This window comes from Thalassophryne amazonica, chromosome 13 (assembly GCF_902500255.1).
Source record: "Thalassophryne amazonica chromosome 13, fThaAma1.1, whole genome shotgun sequence".
Classification (NCBI taxonomy): domain Eukaryota; kingdom Metazoa; phylum Chordata; class Actinopteri; order Batrachoidiformes; family Batrachoididae; genus Thalassophryne; species Thalassophryne amazonica.
This window is the reverse complement of record NC_047115.1, coordinates 97,870,387-97,889,411: the sequence shown is the minus strand read 5'-3', so window position 1 is coordinate 97,889,411 and position 19,025 is coordinate 97,870,387. Positions and strand designations below refer to the sequence as shown.

At 43.7% G+C, this 19,025-nt stretch overlaps 1 protein-coding gene across 1 annotated transcript in view; it reads left to right on the top strand.

The window, feature by feature from the left end:
• The window catches only part of ndst2a (N-deacetylase/N-sulfotransferase (heparan glucosaminyl) 2a), an 82,019-nt gene extending 76,427 nt beyond the window's left edge, over window positions 1-5,592 (top strand). The window contains 1 exon segment of the mRNA XM_034184638.1: window positions 4,746-5,592. Coding sequence (XP_034040529.1) covers window positions 4,746-4,871 — 126 coding nt within the window. The 3' untranslated portion in view covers window positions 4,872-5,592.
• Window positions 5,593-19,025: the final 13,433 nt, after the last annotated feature.

Below are 19,025 nucleotides of genomic sequence, written 5' to 3'. Positions count from 1 at the left end.
TGTCTGAGTGCAGCGGTTAAAGTGCAGCGTGATCAGAGCGTCTCAATGCAGTTCTCAATGTTACTGAGATCTCACAGCGCGGCGACCTCTCCGAGGTTTTGCGGGATTTGAAACGTCAATAGGGCGGCCAACATTTATGTGTCAAGACAATATTGAGTGCACGTTTTACAATATAATAAAACATGCGCACAACATCATAAAACGTGTGCACAATATAATAAAATGAGCGCTCATTCTCTCCACATGCAAAACATTTTGCGATGACACTTCCAGGGCTCCGTAAAAATGCCTGTTTTTACAAATAAAAAAATGGAATATTTTACAAACGCACATTTATCTGTAAACACCAACACACGACACACGTCTCATTAACGTGTTGGTTTACATAATGAATGACTGAACTAATCATTGTTTAGCAGAGGCACATTTTACCCTGAATCCTTTGCGATCTGTCTGTGTTTTTTTACAAAACTTCAGAATTAGTGCATTATTCAACATTAAAAGATATGTTATATTTTAACTTTGTACAAATGACAGAATTGACATTAATGGAGTTATTCTATCAGTATTCATTTTATTTATACACCAAACCATAACTCAGCATTGCTTTATTTTCCAAGACCTTGCCTGACTGGAGCATTGTGATTGGGTAGAGAGCTGGGCTTTGTGGCTGCTCTCAGCTGCGTTTGTGCTGGAAGCCATGTAGTAAACAGGAGCTTCCAGCAGGGGGCAGGACACTCAAAGACAGAAGTGTGGGCTCATTGTTTGGGGCTGTTGTCCCTTTTGATGCTACCAGAAGCGATCGTGGTGTTAAAACTCAAATTCAGTTTGTTAGTAGTTGTAAATGTACCAGAGACAATACTGGAATTTATCGGTTGCCTGCAGAGGATGGAGCAGTTTCTTCTTAAAGCAACTCTCCTCTGTTTTGCAGAGGGTAGAACTACACATCAGCTACAAAACATTTAACAGGTAGGTGCTCAACTGATTTTAAGTTTTATAAATATTTGTAGCTGTTCAGCTTTATTTACCACGTTATCAGTCTAAAAATTAACGGACGAAAATTTATTGTCCGATAATGGTTTTGAAAGTTATCTGAAAAGTTAATCCGATAATGAAAACATTATCTTCGATAATTATTGGTTATCGGATTATCGGAACTGTGCCCACCACTGGGTATAACACAAGTTACTGAAACGTGTGGTGGGTTTTGCAAATAAATCTGTATTTGTAAATATGTAATTTTTTTAATTTGTTGAAAAAAGGGCAATTTAAAAACTGAAAAAGTGGATTCAGCACTTTTAGTGAATGTGTTTACTTTTAACGGCTGTGTGTTTCTGTCCTCAGAGTAGGGTTTTCTTTATCCAGTCTTGTCTTCTGTGCTGCAACCTTTTCTGTACTGACACCAAGCTGTCAGATAAACAACTCAGTCGTCACATCCCTCTGTCTTTGAAGTCAGTACGACCATACTGCTTCACGATGTCAAATCCATAAGTCTTTTCTTTAGGCTCCTCCCTTTTTTTTTACTGGATTGCCACAGCAGATTTGGGATGGATCTGCAATATTTTTATTATGGATGCTCGTGGTGTAACAGACCACTGTGTGGACCGCCTCCCATGCTTTAACAAACGTGGACTGCAGATTGATGTTACAGTGTACATTGTGGTGTCAAATACAGATTTATTATCATGGTGACTTGTTTTTAAAGTATAGCTGCTTAAATCCCAGTGCAGAGTTGGACTGAAAGCAGAGCGGCTGTGTGATCATGTGAGCAGAGGGTGTTAAAGGCAGACCGTCTCTGCTGCGATCAGCTCAAATCAGCCTGGTCAGAGCTCCGTGCCCCTCAGGGTCCAAGTACGGAAAGACGCACGCCACATCATCAGGAGTTAAGGGCAGAGTTGACGCTGTGTTTTTCCTTGTGTCATCCTGAGTTCACTGAGCCACATGTGTGGGAGGAGCCGAGGTAGCTGGGAGTCCACGAAGCTCTGGGAGGGTGTTGACCCCCAAAATGTGAATCTGCTGCAGATGGTGAATTATCTGCAAAACATGAGTATCCATGAGCCATTAATAATTTTCTCCGTTAATAATCTTAGCAAAAATATTTTTGGGGGGAGCGGGGGTCACTGCGCCCGGTGAGGCGGGGAGGCGAGCCCCGAGCAGGCTCTTACTTCCCCGCTTGGCATGACCTGCTCTGGGGACAGTGGCGGGTGGGGAGTTTGACTGGGGCGGTCCACCTGTCACATGGTAACACAGGTGTCTTCAGGCGAGCTCAGGGAGGACAGAAACCTCCCGTGGAGCAGAAGACCAAAAGCTGGCTCGATCTTGACTTTCAGTATGAATGCAGGCCGTGAACATGGGGCCTCACCTCTTCTGACTTCTTGGGTTTTAAGCAGGAGGTGTCAGAAGAGTGACCACAGGGGGAACCGGCTTGTGGCGGCCACGCGTTCATAGAAACGTCACTTTTTGATCCTTCGATATCGACTGTCATCATGAAGCAGAATTCACCAAGTGTAGGATTGTTCACGCACTAATAGGGAAAGTGAAAGAGTCTCGCGCACGTGGAAGTTGACGGGTCCCGCGGTGTAATGAAAGTGAGAGGCGCGCGGTCATAATCCCATCTTTTTTCAAACGTGTTTCAGGCATCCATTTCAAAATGAGCAAATATTTGCACAAAAACAATAAAGTTTATCAGTTTGAACATTAAATATCTTGTCTTTGTGGTGTATTCAACTGAATATAGGTTGAAGAGGATTTGAAAATCATTGTGTTCTGTTTTTATTTACATTTTACACAATGTCCCAACTTCATAGGAATTGGGGTTTTAGAACACATTGCAAAGAAATTCACGTTCAGCGAGATGTGTGTTCATGTTTTGGGAGATATTTTTTTCAGTATTCACGTTTTGCAATAATTCACAATTTACAGCTGATTCATGTTTTGGGGATTAATGGGGGGATTGCTTCTGAAATTTGCAGTGCCCCCCCCCCCCCCCCCCCCCCAATTTATTTATTTTGTTTTTTGCTTGTCCAAAAAATAACTTCTTGATCCGTTAGTAAAAACCATTTTAGGATGGGAACACTACAGATAGAATCCTTTTATCAGCTTTATTCCATACAGCAGGTCATCAACATGCGGGGGGGGGGGGGGGGGGGGGGGGTACGGGTGTGTGTGGTATTTGTGTGTGGTCTAAACAAAACATTAGTATAATAGCAAACAGTAAGCAAAAAAAGAAAAAAATAGCCATAAATAAACTATTATGCCGATGGGGCAGCGTGGTCTCATTTGAACCCCTGCGTGAGATTGTGGGATTTGACCTCTTCTGGGTCAACCTGCACAAACACAGCATCACTTTGAACACAAAGATGTGTGAAGTTTTGTTTTGACTGCAGTCACTGCAGTCATGTGAGACGTCGTGTGTAAGTGTTAGCCTGCACAGCTAACCAGAGTTGCTGCGTTCTCTCGCCTGCAAAACCGCCTCGACATGTTTCAGCTCCGGGTCATAAACAAACCGCAACAGTTTCCGCCGCATCATCACTTTCTTTGTATTTATACTCTGTGTGTAATTTGCCCAAAAACGAGCGCTGTCTGTCCCCAGAAATAGGATTATTGTGTCATATGTGTCATATTTTAACCCTTTAGCGTCCACCCTCATACGAGACTACGGTGCACAATTGTCACTATTTATAACAGTGCAGTAGATAAACTCTAATCATATGACATTACTATGCAGGGTAATAAGGTGGCCTTTAATATCTGCTACGTGGAAGACGCCGTGTTACAACAATAACAACCTAATGAACATAGTAAATGCACAGTGTGAACACATGGGAACCTATGAACAGATATAAAGTAGAAATAGGGCCTAACTCCAAATTGGTGAATTATTGCACAGAGTACAGCAGCACTCGACACCGTTGTACTAATTCGTCACGCGGATCAACGTAAAGCCACTAACTCACATTAGCACATAAACTGACCAATCCTCGTGACAAAGCACTATAAATATGCAACAGAAGCATTAAACCTACTCGGTGTTCATAAAACACACAGAACTAGAAAGGAGAGTTCTCCGTGTCAGCTTTCATCCAGGCGCACTTCACAGGAGGGGCACCTTGGACATCCCGACACTGAACAAACAGGTGTTCAGACACCACGGTCTGATCCCAGTCACAGGTTTTTGATCCATTGTACTGCTAGCGGTGTACATGGCGAGTGGGACACGAGGTGGCCTGTGGATTGTTTTGAGGCAGGCGTGCTAACTGTGCATGAGACACCGTGTCATCAGTCATAACTCCCTCACTCTTTCTGCTGATGTTAGTTTTCATGGTGATGATAGTCTGCACTGTTCCTTACTAACCAAGGTTGGAAGTGTCTCCATGAGAAGACAACGCTGCGTCTTCACTGTCACACTGTGTCTGAATGTGGATGCTAATTGGTTAGTTTGCTAAAACCCGCCTTTGGAGTGAGCAGCAGGTTTTGTCAGGTGTTGATGTCCAGTCAGCGGGGCAGCGTCTGTGTGACGCAGCGGGATGAAGGGCCGCCGTGTCCGGCGCCACGTGCAGCTCTGCTCTCCTCTACTTGCAGACGTTGGTTTGGATGAGTAGACTTTCAGCTCCTCTGTGTGTTTTTGTGGCGTGAGAGGCTGAAAGGTTCCCATGCACACGTCAGGAATGTGAGTGAATATTTTGTCAGATCTGGTGTGTTTTTGTTTCTGTCTCTGACCGGCCTTGATATCTGTGTCTGTGCAGTCCCGTGCCTTCCTGACGGAGTTCTACCGTGAGCACCACCTGGAGCTTTTGCATCTGCTGAACCGGCTGGGCCAACCACTGCCACCCTGGCTTCACCAAGAACTCCAGAGTACCAGCTGGAGTTGAGGCCACGACCAAGACAAGTCACAGACAGACCCACTGCAGCCAGGACTGTGGTCCGAGACTGAACCAAACCCCGGTTCTGGATTAGACTGGCCTGCCCTGATGGGGAATCAGCACATTCAGCCACTGTAATTGGTGCAAAAGAAGACACTGGTCAGAGAAGGTACAGGAGATGTTTGGCAGCTTGTTCTGGAAAAGAACAATCCCGGTTTGCAGATAACATCAAAGTGGCGTGAGGCAGCTTCACCGTGGTTCTGTGTATCTGCCGGCTGGGGCTGCAGGCTGCCTTGTGGACCTCGGTGCACGTCACACTTGGATGACACTCATGAGGAACGTTAGGCCCTCAGGTGAGGGAGGTCCTGTGAGTGACGCGGCTCTCCAGAGGAGTGATTCGACAGCGGTTAAGCTGGACCTGCAGCAGCGTCCTGGTTTCTCTGCTGCTGCAGCTCACAGTCACCTGATGTCAGTTTGGATCTGCTCCAGGATGTGTTACCGCTGTTCGTCACCAGATGGCGCTGTCTCCTTTTAAATGTAGCATGTTCTGCAGCAGCCACATTTTGACATTTTGGAGGTTCTCTCCCCTTGTCATTTTGTTTAGTGTTGTAAAGTGACTGCATCTAATGTTGGGGGGGGGGTCCGTCCTAGAACGGTTATTTTCATTAGTTGATGAAATTTGTCAACTGTTTTGGTTATACATGAATAAATTCAAGCCATTTATCAAAGAAAAGCCCTGGCTGCAGCCCTGCTTCATGATGATCTTCTCTGTGTTGGATCACTTCAAATGGATACCAGGTAACGTTCAGTAAAGACGCGTATCACTGAGTTCCATGAAACATTCCAGAAGTGAAGAACAATCATAAAAACTTGGACCCATAACATTTGTTCACTCCATAAAACGTTCTGATCAACTTTAGGCCATTTTTAAAATGATCCACTTTTGGCCAAGAGTATAGAGAGTAAAAAAAAGACTATTTTAAAGCGAATGTTCTCAATTCTCAACGCCTGTATTGCTGTTCCCTGTGTACCAGTATTTAGGAAATATATTTTGTAAATGTTTTTAGCGTCTGTACTGTGGCATTGCAGTGTAAATTAGCAAAGTGACCTTTTCTGAGGAAATGTCAAATTCCCTATAATTAGTCTTTAAACACAGAGGGCACCACCATCGACTCCGAGGCTGCAAATACTATATTGACAAAGCAGATGATATTATAATTCCAAAGCTAATTTAACCCGTTACATAACCTTTGCGTTTGTATTTTTAATTTATATATTTTACCAAAGATAGAGCTATGACACAAGAGGTCAGCTAAGTAGGGAGTCAGTCTGTGAGCAGTTTTATTAGTGGGGCCGCACAGACAATTCTGCATTCTGTGATAAAAACATCAAATTTGGCACACACACTCTAAATTAATGTTTATTTCCAGATATGGAGCCATTCTAAAAAGAATTACACAGGGGTCAAAATTTAAAAAAGCTCCAATCATGTTGAAAACTACACCACATTATCCGTCTGATCATAAAGATTCCAAAAAGGTATAGTTTGGACAATCTGACTGAATGTTCTGGCGTTATGGGGGTACAAACAGCAAAAATGGTGACAAAGGTCAGTTTCAGTTTCTACAGGGGTCAAAAGTTAAAGTTGTTTCAATTTTGATTAAAAAAAAAAGTGATGCAAATTATTGGTTGAAATAAAAGGATTAATAAATGGAACAGTTTTGACTGTTAAATGCTTGGTGTCCAAAGTAAAGGTCCAATAAGGTCGACGTCCATTGAATTCTGTTGGACATCTGTTACCCTGTAACATGAACTAACGTGACACATGGTGCAAACTATTCCAACTATTCTGTGTCGAGAGTACAGTGGCTCTCACAGATGAGGTCCAGGAAACTGACATGGAGGCTGCCGTGGACCTGCATGACAGCGCTCACATGAAGCGCCGAATGACTTGAGAATGACCTTGACCTTTATTAATGACCTTGACCTCTAATCACCAAAATAACCATATAAATTGGTTCTGCGTACTGATAAACACAGGAAAGCACATCTTATTTGCTGAAATAAGCAGAAAATTGACTGATTTCTGAGGAATTTCAAACTTCCTGCTCTCTCAGATTTGGCCCTGAAAGTTGCTCAACTATAGGATTCAAAAAGTGTCAATTACAGAAATGTAAGGAAATATGCCACAGAACAAACAGTGGTTTTTGAAGGTCACTGGCATCCATATAAGAAATCACACTCACTTTTTCTATCTACTCATTGAGAATTGAGAACCAATATGTTAAAGTTGGACATTTTTACTGTATTTTTAATGTAACACAACCTGAGGCCATTTTGACATCAGATATTGAACTGACCAAAATTCAAGTAAAATTTTGCCTGATGGAAAAACTAACTTTGCCATTCCTAATCAATCTACTTGAAGGGTATACAGTGGGGAAAATAAGTATTTGACCCCCTGTCAGTTTTGCCACCTAGAATGTTGAGGTCTGTAATATTTATTGTAGGTTCACTTCAACTGTGAGAGACGGAATCTAAAATAAAAAAAAACATTGTATGATTTTTAAATAATTAATTTGCATATTATTGCATAAAATAAGTATTTGATCACCTACCAACCAGCAAGAATTCTGTCTCTCACAGACCTGTTAATTTTTCTTTAAGAAGCCCTCTTATTCTGCACTCTTTACCTGTATTAATTCACCTGTTTGAACTTGTTACCTGTATAAAAGACACCTGTTCACACAATCAATCACACTCCAACCTGTCCACCATAGCCAAGACCAAAGAGCTGTCTAAGGACACCAGGGACAAAACTGTAGACCTGCACAAGGCTGGGATGGACTACAGGACAACAGGCAAGCAGCTTGGTAGAAGACAACAACTGTTATGATTATTTATTATTTGTGGGGTAAGGGTGATTCTGAGAAAGCTCAGAACTACACAGGAGGACCTGGTCAATGACCTGAAGAGAGCTGGGACCACAGTCACAAAGATTACATTAGTAACACATGATGCTGTCATGGTTTAAAATCCTGCAGGGCAGCAAGGTCCCCCTGCTCAAGCCAGCACATGTCCAGGCCCGTTTGAAGTTCACCAGTGACCATCTGGATGATCCAGAGGAGGCATGGGAGAAGGTCATGTGGTCAGATGAGACCAGAATAGAGCTTTTTGGAATCAACTCCACTTACCATGTTTAGAGGATGAGAACAACCCCAAGAAAACCATCCCAACCGTGAAGCATGGGGGTGGAAACATACTCTGGGGGTGCTCTTCTGCAAAGGGGACAGGACAACTGCACCATATTGAAGGGAGGATGGATGGGGTCATGTATTGTGAGATTTTGGCAAACAACCTCCTTCCCTCAGTAAGAGCATTGAAGATGGGTCATGGCTGGGTCTTCAAGCATGACAATGACCCCAAACACACAGCCAGGGCAACTAAGGAGGGGCTCTGTAAGAAGCATTTCAAGGTCCTGGAGTGGCCTGGCCAGTCTCCAGACCTGAACTCAATAGAAAATCTTTGGAGGGAGCTGAAACTCCAAACCTGAAAGATCTAGAGAAGATCTGTATGGAGGAGTGGACCAAAATCCCTGCTGCAGTGTGTGAAAACCTGGTGAAGAACTACAGGAAACGTCTGACCTCTGGAATGGCAGACAAATGTTTCTGTACCAATTGTTAAGCTCTGTTTTTCTAGGGAGTCAAATACTTATTTTGTGCAATAAAATGCAAATTAATTATTGAAAAATCATACAATGTGATTTTGTGAATTTATATATATATATATATATATATATATATATATATATATATATATATATATATATATATATATATTCTGTCTCACAGTTGAAGTGAACCTACAATAAAAATTACAGACCTCAACATTCTTTGTAGGTGGGAAAACCTGTAAAACTGACAGGGGGTCAAATACTTATTTTCCCCACTGTGTGTGTGCGTGTGTGTATATATATATATATACAACCCCTGGCAAAAGTTATGGAATCACCGGCCTCGGAGGATGTTCATTCAGTTGTTTAATTTTGTAGAAAAAAAGCAGATCACAGACATGACACAAAACTAAAGTCATTTCAAATGGCAACTTTCTGGCTTTAAGAAACACTATAAGAAATCAGGAAAAAAAATTGTGGCAGTCAGTAACGATTACTTTTTTAGACCAAGCAGAGGGAAAAAATATGGAATCACTCAATTCTGAGGAATAAATGATGGAATCATGAAAAACAAAAGAACGCTCCAACACATCACTAGTATTTTGTTGCACCACCTCTGGCTTTTATAACAGCTTGCAGTCTCTGAGGCATGGACTTAATGAGTGACAAACAGTACTCTTTATCAATCTGGCTCCAACTTTCTCTGATTGCTGTTGCCAGATCAGCTTTGCAGGTTGGAGCCTTGTCATGGACCATTTTCTTCAACTTCCACCAAAGATTTTCAATTGGATTAAGATCCGGACTATTTGCAGGCCATGACATTAATCTTATGTCTTTTTGCAAGAAATGTTTTCACAGTTTTCGCTCTATGGCAAGATGCATTATCATCTTGAAAAATGATTTCATCATCCCCAAACATCCTTTCAATTGATGGGATAAGAAAAGTGTCCAAAATATCAACGTAAACTTGTGCATTTATTGATGATGTAATGACAGCCATCTCCCCAGTGCCTTTACCTGACATGCAGCCCCATATCATCAATGACTGTGGAAATTTACATGTTCTCTTCAGGCAGTCATCTTTATAAATCTCATTGGAAAGGCACCAAACAAAAGTTCCAGCATCATCACCTTGCCCAATGCAGATTCCAGATTCATCACTGAATATGACTTTCATCCAGTTATCCACAGTCCACGATTGCTTTTCCTTAGCCCATTGTAACCTTGTTTTTTTCTGTTTAGGTGTTAATGATGCCTTTTGTTTAGCTTTTCTGTATGTAAATCCCATTTCCTTTAGGCGGTTTCTTATAGTTCGGTCACAGACGTTGACTCCAGTTTCCTCCCATTCGGTCCTCATGTTTTGTTGTGCATTTTCAATTTTTGAGACATATTGCTTTAAGTTTTCTGTCTTGACACTTTGATGTCTTCCTTGGTCTACCAGTATGTTTGCCTTTAACAACCTTCCCATGTTTGTATTTGGTCCAGAGTTTAGACACAGCTGACTGTGAACAACCAACATCTTTTGCAACATTGCGTGATGATTTACTCTCTTTTAAGAGTTTGATAATCCTCTCCTTTGTTTCAATTGATATCTCTCGTGTTGGAGCCATGATTCATGTCAGTCCACTTGGTGCAACAGCTCTCCAAGGTGTGATCACTCCTTTTTAGATGCAGACTAACGAGCAGATCTGATTTGATGCAGGTGTTAGTTTTGGGGATGAAAATTTACAGGGTGATTCCATAATTTTTTCCTCAGAATTGAGTGATTCCATATTTTTTTCCCTCTGCTTGGTCTAAAACAGTAACCGTTACTGACTGCCACAATCTTTTTTTCTTGATTTCTTATAGTGTTTCTTAAAGCCAGAAAGCTGCCATTTGAAATGACTTTAGTTTTGTGTCATGTCTGTGATCTGCTTTTTTTCTACAAAATTAAACAACTGAATGAACATCCTCCGAGGCCGGTGATTCCATAATTATTGCCAGGGGTTGTATATTCCAAATTCTAGTGCTTTCAGCTTCTTAAATGTGAATATTTTCAGGTTTGTTTCGTTTTCTTTGCTCCTCTCATTTGAAGGCCTCGACTTTGGCTTTGGACAACTTTGATCAACATTTTTTCACAGTTTCCAGACATTTTATGGAGCTAAGAACAAATCAGTCAATCAATAAAGTACTTGATGGAGGAATCCATAATGAAAATGTGGTTAGTTTCAGCCCCACGTGTGGGTCGGTCAGGTTGGACCTCTTCACGTAATAGTCCAGTTGTCATGACATGGACCTCGCACTGACGTATGTATGATGTTCTTTGATGGACATCTGACCAGAGGGGGGTCCACGACCAGAATCCACCGGTTGCTTCGACCACACCTTTGAGCAGTTTGCATGAATCCAGCATGGCCACCGTGTACTGTAGTTTATCACTTCTTGGCTCAGCTGTGAGCTTCTAATTCACATTTTAATATCAAACAAAATCTGCTTTCTGCAGCAATCGCAACCAATCACAATGCATTTTATTGTTTACAAATTCTGTTTGTATTAATTTATTTGCATAATTTAGACCATTTGTACCAAAATATACATTGTATACATACTAAACACGTCATCGTTTCTCTCAGTAAATATATTTTTCAATGTCCTACTGACATGAAATTTTCACCAGATGTCGACAAGGAACCAAAACAAAAGCCTCACTTGATGAGTGATGACAAAAATAAATCCATCTGTCCCATCTGTTTCAGCCACTATTAGATCTCGGTCGCAGCAATGTCATTTCCGGTTTGTTTCCACATCAGCTCAGTGTTTGCCTCATCCACCTTAAGGACCCCTAGAACCGATGGTCACATGATGTGATCTAAAACAGCATTGGGGGACAATGGATTCAGTTGCGGCAACAACAACAAAAAAATCGGTCGCGGAATGTCACTTCCGGTTTTCTTCTGCATCAGATCAGTCACCGGCGTTGCTAAACACGTTAAAACCTCACAGACAGAGTGCCCAGATGTGTGCCTGAGTTAGTAGATCGAAAATGCTTCTCAGATTTCAAAGTAGTGGGTAGTGCCCAAACTATTTAAAGTTAAGCAAAAAGGAAAGAAACCATTAAGCTGGCTTTAATACCTATTGGTGCTTTGACATGTTTTCTCTTTATGTGCTGCTTTAACTTTATTGTATGTGTGTTTTGTATGCTTCAAATGGGGGGGAGGGGGGGTCAAGAGGGCCCTGGGGGTCTGGGGGTGAAGCTTACTGGAAGCTGAAGGGTTTTGGCCATGCTCATGCTCCCCAGAGCCATTTTAGCATCAAACACATCCCGTCGTTGCCTGGTTAGAGTCCAAGTCTGACAACCACACAGTAAGAGAAGCACCAGGAGGACCCTAAAGACTTGGACCTTCATTCTGCTGTAAAGACATAAGCATCAACAAATAACTCTAGCCAGTGACCTCATGACCCCATAAGTTCTTCCCTGGTATCCCCCATCTCAGATGCAGAGTGCCCAGAGACATGAATGTCACAACTGAGGTAAATGAAAATCTGCACAATCACTACATACAGATGCACTTCTGATGGACCACTTCAGGAAATCAGTGAAAACCTGGATCCTAGTGTGGATCCAGCACCATCACAAACCAGGACACTCTGATTCCTCCATCACCTTCAAGAGCTGCACTCTGAGAATCCACTGATTCCGATCACAGCATCATCCGCAACATCATCCACATCATCCTCCACATCATCCACATCATCCGCAACATCATCCACATCATCCTCCACATCATCCACAACATCATCCACATCATCGTCCACATCATCCTCCACATCATCCACATCATCGTCCACATCATCGTCCACATCATCCACAACATCATCCACATCATCGTCCACATCATCATCCACATCATCGTCCACATCATCGTCCACATCATCCACATCATCGTCCACATCATCATCCACATCATCCACATCATCGTCCACATCATCCACAACATCGTCCACATCATCGTCCACATCATCGTCCACATCATCCTCCACATCATCCACATCATCATCCACAACATCATCCACATCATCGTCCACATCATCATCCACATCATCGTCCACATCATCGTCCACATCATCCACATCATCGTCCACATCATCATCCACATCATCCACATCATCGTCCACATCATCCACAACATCGTCCACATCATCGTCCACATCATCCTCCACATCATCGTCCACATCATCCTCCACATCATCGTCCACATCATCGTCCACAACATCATCCACATCGTCCGCATCGTCCACATCATCCACATCATCGTCCACATCATCCTCCACATCATCCACATCATCGTCCACAACATCATCCACATCATCCTCCGCATCATCCACATCATCGTCCACATCATCGTCCACAACATCCTCCACATCATCGTCCGCATCATCCACATCATCGTCCGCATCATCCACATCATCATCCACAGCATCATCCGCATCATCCACATCATCATCCACAGCATCATCCACAGCATCGTCCGCATCATCCACATCATCGTCCGCATCATCCACAGCATCATCCGCATCATCGTCCACATCATCCGCATCATCCACAACATCATCCACATCATCCTCCTCATCATCCACATCATCCTCCTCATCATCCACAACATCGTCCACATCATCATCCACAACATCGTCCACATCATCATCCACATCATCCACATCATTGTCCACAACATCATCCACATCATCATCCACATCATCCACATCATCGTCCACAACATCATCCACATCATCGTCCACAACATCATCCACATCATCCACATCATCATCCACAGCATCGTCCGCATCATCCACATCATCGTCCACATCCTCCACATCATCCTCCTCATCATCCACATCATCCTCCTCATCATCCACATCATCCTCCTCATCATCCACATCATCGTCCACATCATCCACATCATCGTCCACATCATCATCCACATCATCCACATCATCGTCCACATCATCGTCCACATCATCCACATCATCGTCCACATCATCATCCACATCATCGTCCACATCATCCACAACATCATCCACATCATCGTCCACATCATCGTCCACATCATCGTCCACATCATCATCCACATCATCGTCCACATCATCCTCCACATCATCGTCCACATCATCCTCCACATCATCCACATCATCGTCCACAACATCATCCACATCGTCCGCATCGTCCACATCATCCACATCATCGTCCACATCATCCTCCACATCATCCACATCATCGTCCACAACATCATCCACATCATCCTCCGCATCGTCCACATCATCGTCCACAACATCCTCCACATCATCGTCCGCATCATCCACATCATCGTCCGCATCATCAACATCATCATCCACAGCATCATCCGCATCATCCACAGCATCATCCGCATCATCCACAGCATCGTCCGCATCATCCACATCATCGTCCGCATCATCCACAGCATCATCCGCATCATCGTCCGCATCATCCACAACATCATCCACATCATCCTCCTCATCATCCACATCATCCTCCTCATCATCCACAACATCGTCCACATCATCATCCACAACATCATCCACATCATCATCCACATCATCATCCACATCATCCTCCTCATCGTCCACATCATTGTCCACAACATCATCCACATCATCCACATCATCGTCCACAACATCATCCACATCATCGTCCACAACATCATCCACATCATCCACATCATCATCCACAGCATCGTCCGCATCATCCACATCATCGTCCACATCCTCCACATCATCCTCCTCATCGTCCACATCATCGTCCACAACATCATCCACATCATCCACATCATCATCCACAGCATCGTCCGCATCATCCACATCATCGTCCACATCCTCCACATCATCCTCCTCATCATCCACATCATCCTCCTCATCATCCACATCATCCTCCTCATCATCCACATCATCGTCCACAACATCATCCACATCATCATTTCATTCATTTAAAAGAAAAGAAGAAAAAAACAAACAAACAGAAAAGCAGAAATAAAGCATCTCCATTACCAGAATGAAAAGGAGCAGAGAGAGAGCCCCCCTTTTTACAATACAATCTTTCAATATCCAGCGTCATTTTTCAACATTATTTAACAGATTGTATTTCTTTAACTTGTCACATACCACTGACTTATTTCATAATTATGACCATTATTAAATAGATTACATCTCTGACAGGTTACATTTTTAAACTTAAAACATTTTATACATTATTAACAAATTACATTTTTTTTTAACTTCCTTACAGCCCACTAACTTATTTTATAGTTTCATACTTACTTAATACATCTAGTTTAATAATAATTTAAGCGACCTTAATTCTTTAATTTCTTTGTTGAGATTGTTCCATAATTTTACACCATTTACTGCAATACTCCGTTCTTTTACTCATCATCCACATCATCCTCCACATCATCCACAACATCATCCACATCATCGTCCACAACATCATCCACATCGTCCGCATCATCCACATCATCGTCCACATCATCCACATCATCATCCACAGCATCGTCCGCATCATCCACATCATCCTCCACATCATCCACATCATCCACAGCATCGTCCGCATCATCCACAGCATCGTCCACATCCTCCACATCATCATCCACATCATCCTCCTCATCATCCACATCATCCTCCACATCATCCACATCATCGTCCACATCATCGTCCACATCATCATCCACAACATCATCCACAGCATCGTCCGCATCATCCTCCACATCATCCACATTATCGTCCACAACATCATCCATATCATCCTCCACATCATCCACAACATCGTCCACAACATCATCCACATCGTCCACATCATCCACATCATCGTCCACATCATCCACATCATCATCCACATCATCGTCCACATCATCCTCCACATCATCCACATCATCGTCCACAACATCATCCACATCGTCCGCATCATCCACATCATCCTCCACATCATCCACATCATCCTCCACATCATCCACATCATCATCCACAACATCATCCACATCATCGTCCACATCGTCCGCATCATCCACAACATCATCCACAGCATCGTCCGCATCATCCACATCATCATCCACAACATCATCCACATCATCATCCACATCATCGTCCGCATCATCCACAGCATCGTCCGCATCATCCACATCATCGTCCGCATCATCCACAGCATCGTCCGCATCATCCACAACATCGTCCGCATCATCATCCACAACATCATCCACAACATCATCCACATCATCGTCCACAACATCATCCACATCATCATCCACAACATCATCCACATCATCGTCCGCATCATCCTCCACATCATCGTCCACAACATCATCCACATCATCCTCCACATCATCCACAACATCATCCACATCATCGTCCACAACATCATCCACATCGTCCGCATCATCCACATTATCATCCACATCATCCACAGCATCATCCACATCATCCTCCACATCCTCCACATCATCATCCACATCATCGTCCACATCATCCTCCACATCATCCACATCATCGTCCACAACATCATCCACATCGTCCGCATCATCCACATCATCGTCCGCATCATCCACATCATCCTCCACATCATCCACATCATCCTCCACATCATCCACATCATCCTCCACATCATCATCCACATCATCCTCCACATCATCCACATCATCATCCACATCATCATCCACATCATCGTCCACATCGTCCGCATCATCCACATCATCATCCACATCATCGTCCGCATCATCCACATCATCATCCACAACATCATCCACATCATCATCCACAACATCATCCACATCATCATGCACATCATCATCCACATCATCATCCACAACATCATCCACATCATCATCCACATCATCGTCCGCATCATCCACATCATCATGCACAGCATCGTCTGCATCATCCACATCATCATCCACAACATCATCCACATCATCGTCCACATCATCCACAACTTCATCCACATCATCGTCTGCATCATCGTCCACATAATCCACAACTTCATCCACAGCATCGTCCACATCATCATCCACAACATCATCCACATCATCGTCCACATCATCGTCCGCATAATCCACAACTTCATCCACAACATCGTCCGCATCATCATCCACAACATCATCGTCCACATCATCATCCACAACATCATCCACATCATCATCCACAACATCGTCCACATCATCATCCACAACATCATCCACATCATCATCCACAACATCGTCCGCATCATCATCCACAACATCATCGTCCACATCATCCACATCATCCACATCATCATCCACATCATCGTCCACAACATCATCCACATCATCCACAACATCGTCCGCATCATCCACATCGTCCACATCATCATCATCGTCCACATCATCATCATCATCCACAACATCGTCCACAACATCATCCATATCATCGTCCACAACATCATCCGCAACATCGTCCACATCATCCACATCATCATCCACAGCATCGTCCACATCATCCACATCATCATCCACAGCATCGTCCGCATCATCCACATCATCCTCCACATCCTCCACATCATCATCCACATCATCCTCCACATCCTCCACATCCTCCACATCATCATCCACATCATCGTCCACATCATCCTCCACATCATCCACATCATCGTCCGCATCATCCACATCATCGTCCGCATCATCCACATCATCCTCCACATCATCGTCCGCATCATCCTCCACATCGTCCGCATCATCCTCCACATCATCGTCCACATCATCCACATTGTCCGCATCATCCACATCATCATCCACATCATCATCCACAGCATCGTCCGCATCATCCACATCATCATCCACAACATCATCCACGTCATCGTCCGCATCATCCACATCATCGTCCGCATCATCCACATCATCATCCACAGCATCGTCCGCATCATTCGCATCATCATCCACAACATCATCCGCATCATTTGCATCATCATCCACAACATCATCCGCATCATTCGCATCATCATCCACAACATCATCCGCATCATCGTCCACAACATCATCCACATCATCGTCCACAACATCATCCACATCATCGTCCACAACATCGTCCACAGCATCATCCACAACATCGTCCACAACATCGTCCACAGCATCATCCACAACATCATCCACATCATCATCCACATCATCGTCCACAACATCATCCACATCATCGTCCACAACATCATCCACATCGTCCACAACATCATCCACATCGTCCACAACATCATCCACAGCATTGTCCACATCATCATCCACAGCATCGTCCACATCATCCACATCATCGTCCGCATCATCCACATCATCATCCACAGCATCGTCCACAGCATCGTCCGCATCATCCACATCATCATCCACAACATCATCCACATCATCATCCACATCATCATCCACAGCATCATCCGCATCATCATCCACATCATCGTCCATAACATCATCCACATCATCGTCCACAACATCATCCACAACATCGTCCACATCATCGTCCACAACATCGTCCACAACATCATCCACAACATCATCCACATCATCGTCCACAACATCGTCCACAACATCGTCCACAACATCATCCACATCATCGTCCACAACATCGTCCACAGCATCGTCCACAGCATCGTCCACATCATCGTACACAACATTGTCCACATCATCGTCCACATCATCGTCCACAACATCGTCTACAACATCGTCCACAACATCGTCTACAACATCGTCTACAACATCGTCCACATCATCAACCACATCATCGTCCACATCATCAACCACATCATCGTCCACATCATCATCCACAGCATCGTCCACATCATCGTCCACATCATCCACAGCATCGTCCGCATCATCCACAGCATCGTCCGCATCATCCACATCATCGTCTACATCATCATCCACATCATCATCCACAGCATCGTCCACATCATCCACAGCATCGTCCACATCATCTTCTACAACATCGTCCACATCATCATCCACATCATCATCCACAGCATCGTCCACATCATCCACATCATCGTCCACATCATCGTCCACATCATCATCCACATCATCCACAGCATCGCCCTCAAAGGTAAAGTCAGAAAGCTCGAGCCAACAAACCCACTCAGTGACTGGATTCTAAGTCTGAGTGCAGATGATGGTTTCTGGGTATCTGTGATCTCTGCAACCTCAAAGACGAGAACGAAATGGTCCGGTGAGTATTATAGTTGCCATAGCAACAGGGGCCAGAGCTGCAGGCCGGTCAGCGAGAGAGTGAATGAGTGAGAAAACAGGAACGTGTGAATAAACATGAGAGGGGAACTTAAAAAAAAAAAAAAAAACCTGGCTGATTTTTCTTTTTATCCTGCTCACATTCAGTCATCAGTCTCTGTCTGTCTGTGTGTGTGTGTCTCTCTCTCTCTGTCTCCAGGTGGAGCGACAGACGACGTTCCTCCCTCATCCTTCCCCTCCCCCCTTCACTCATCCTTGGCTGCAGCCTCCGAG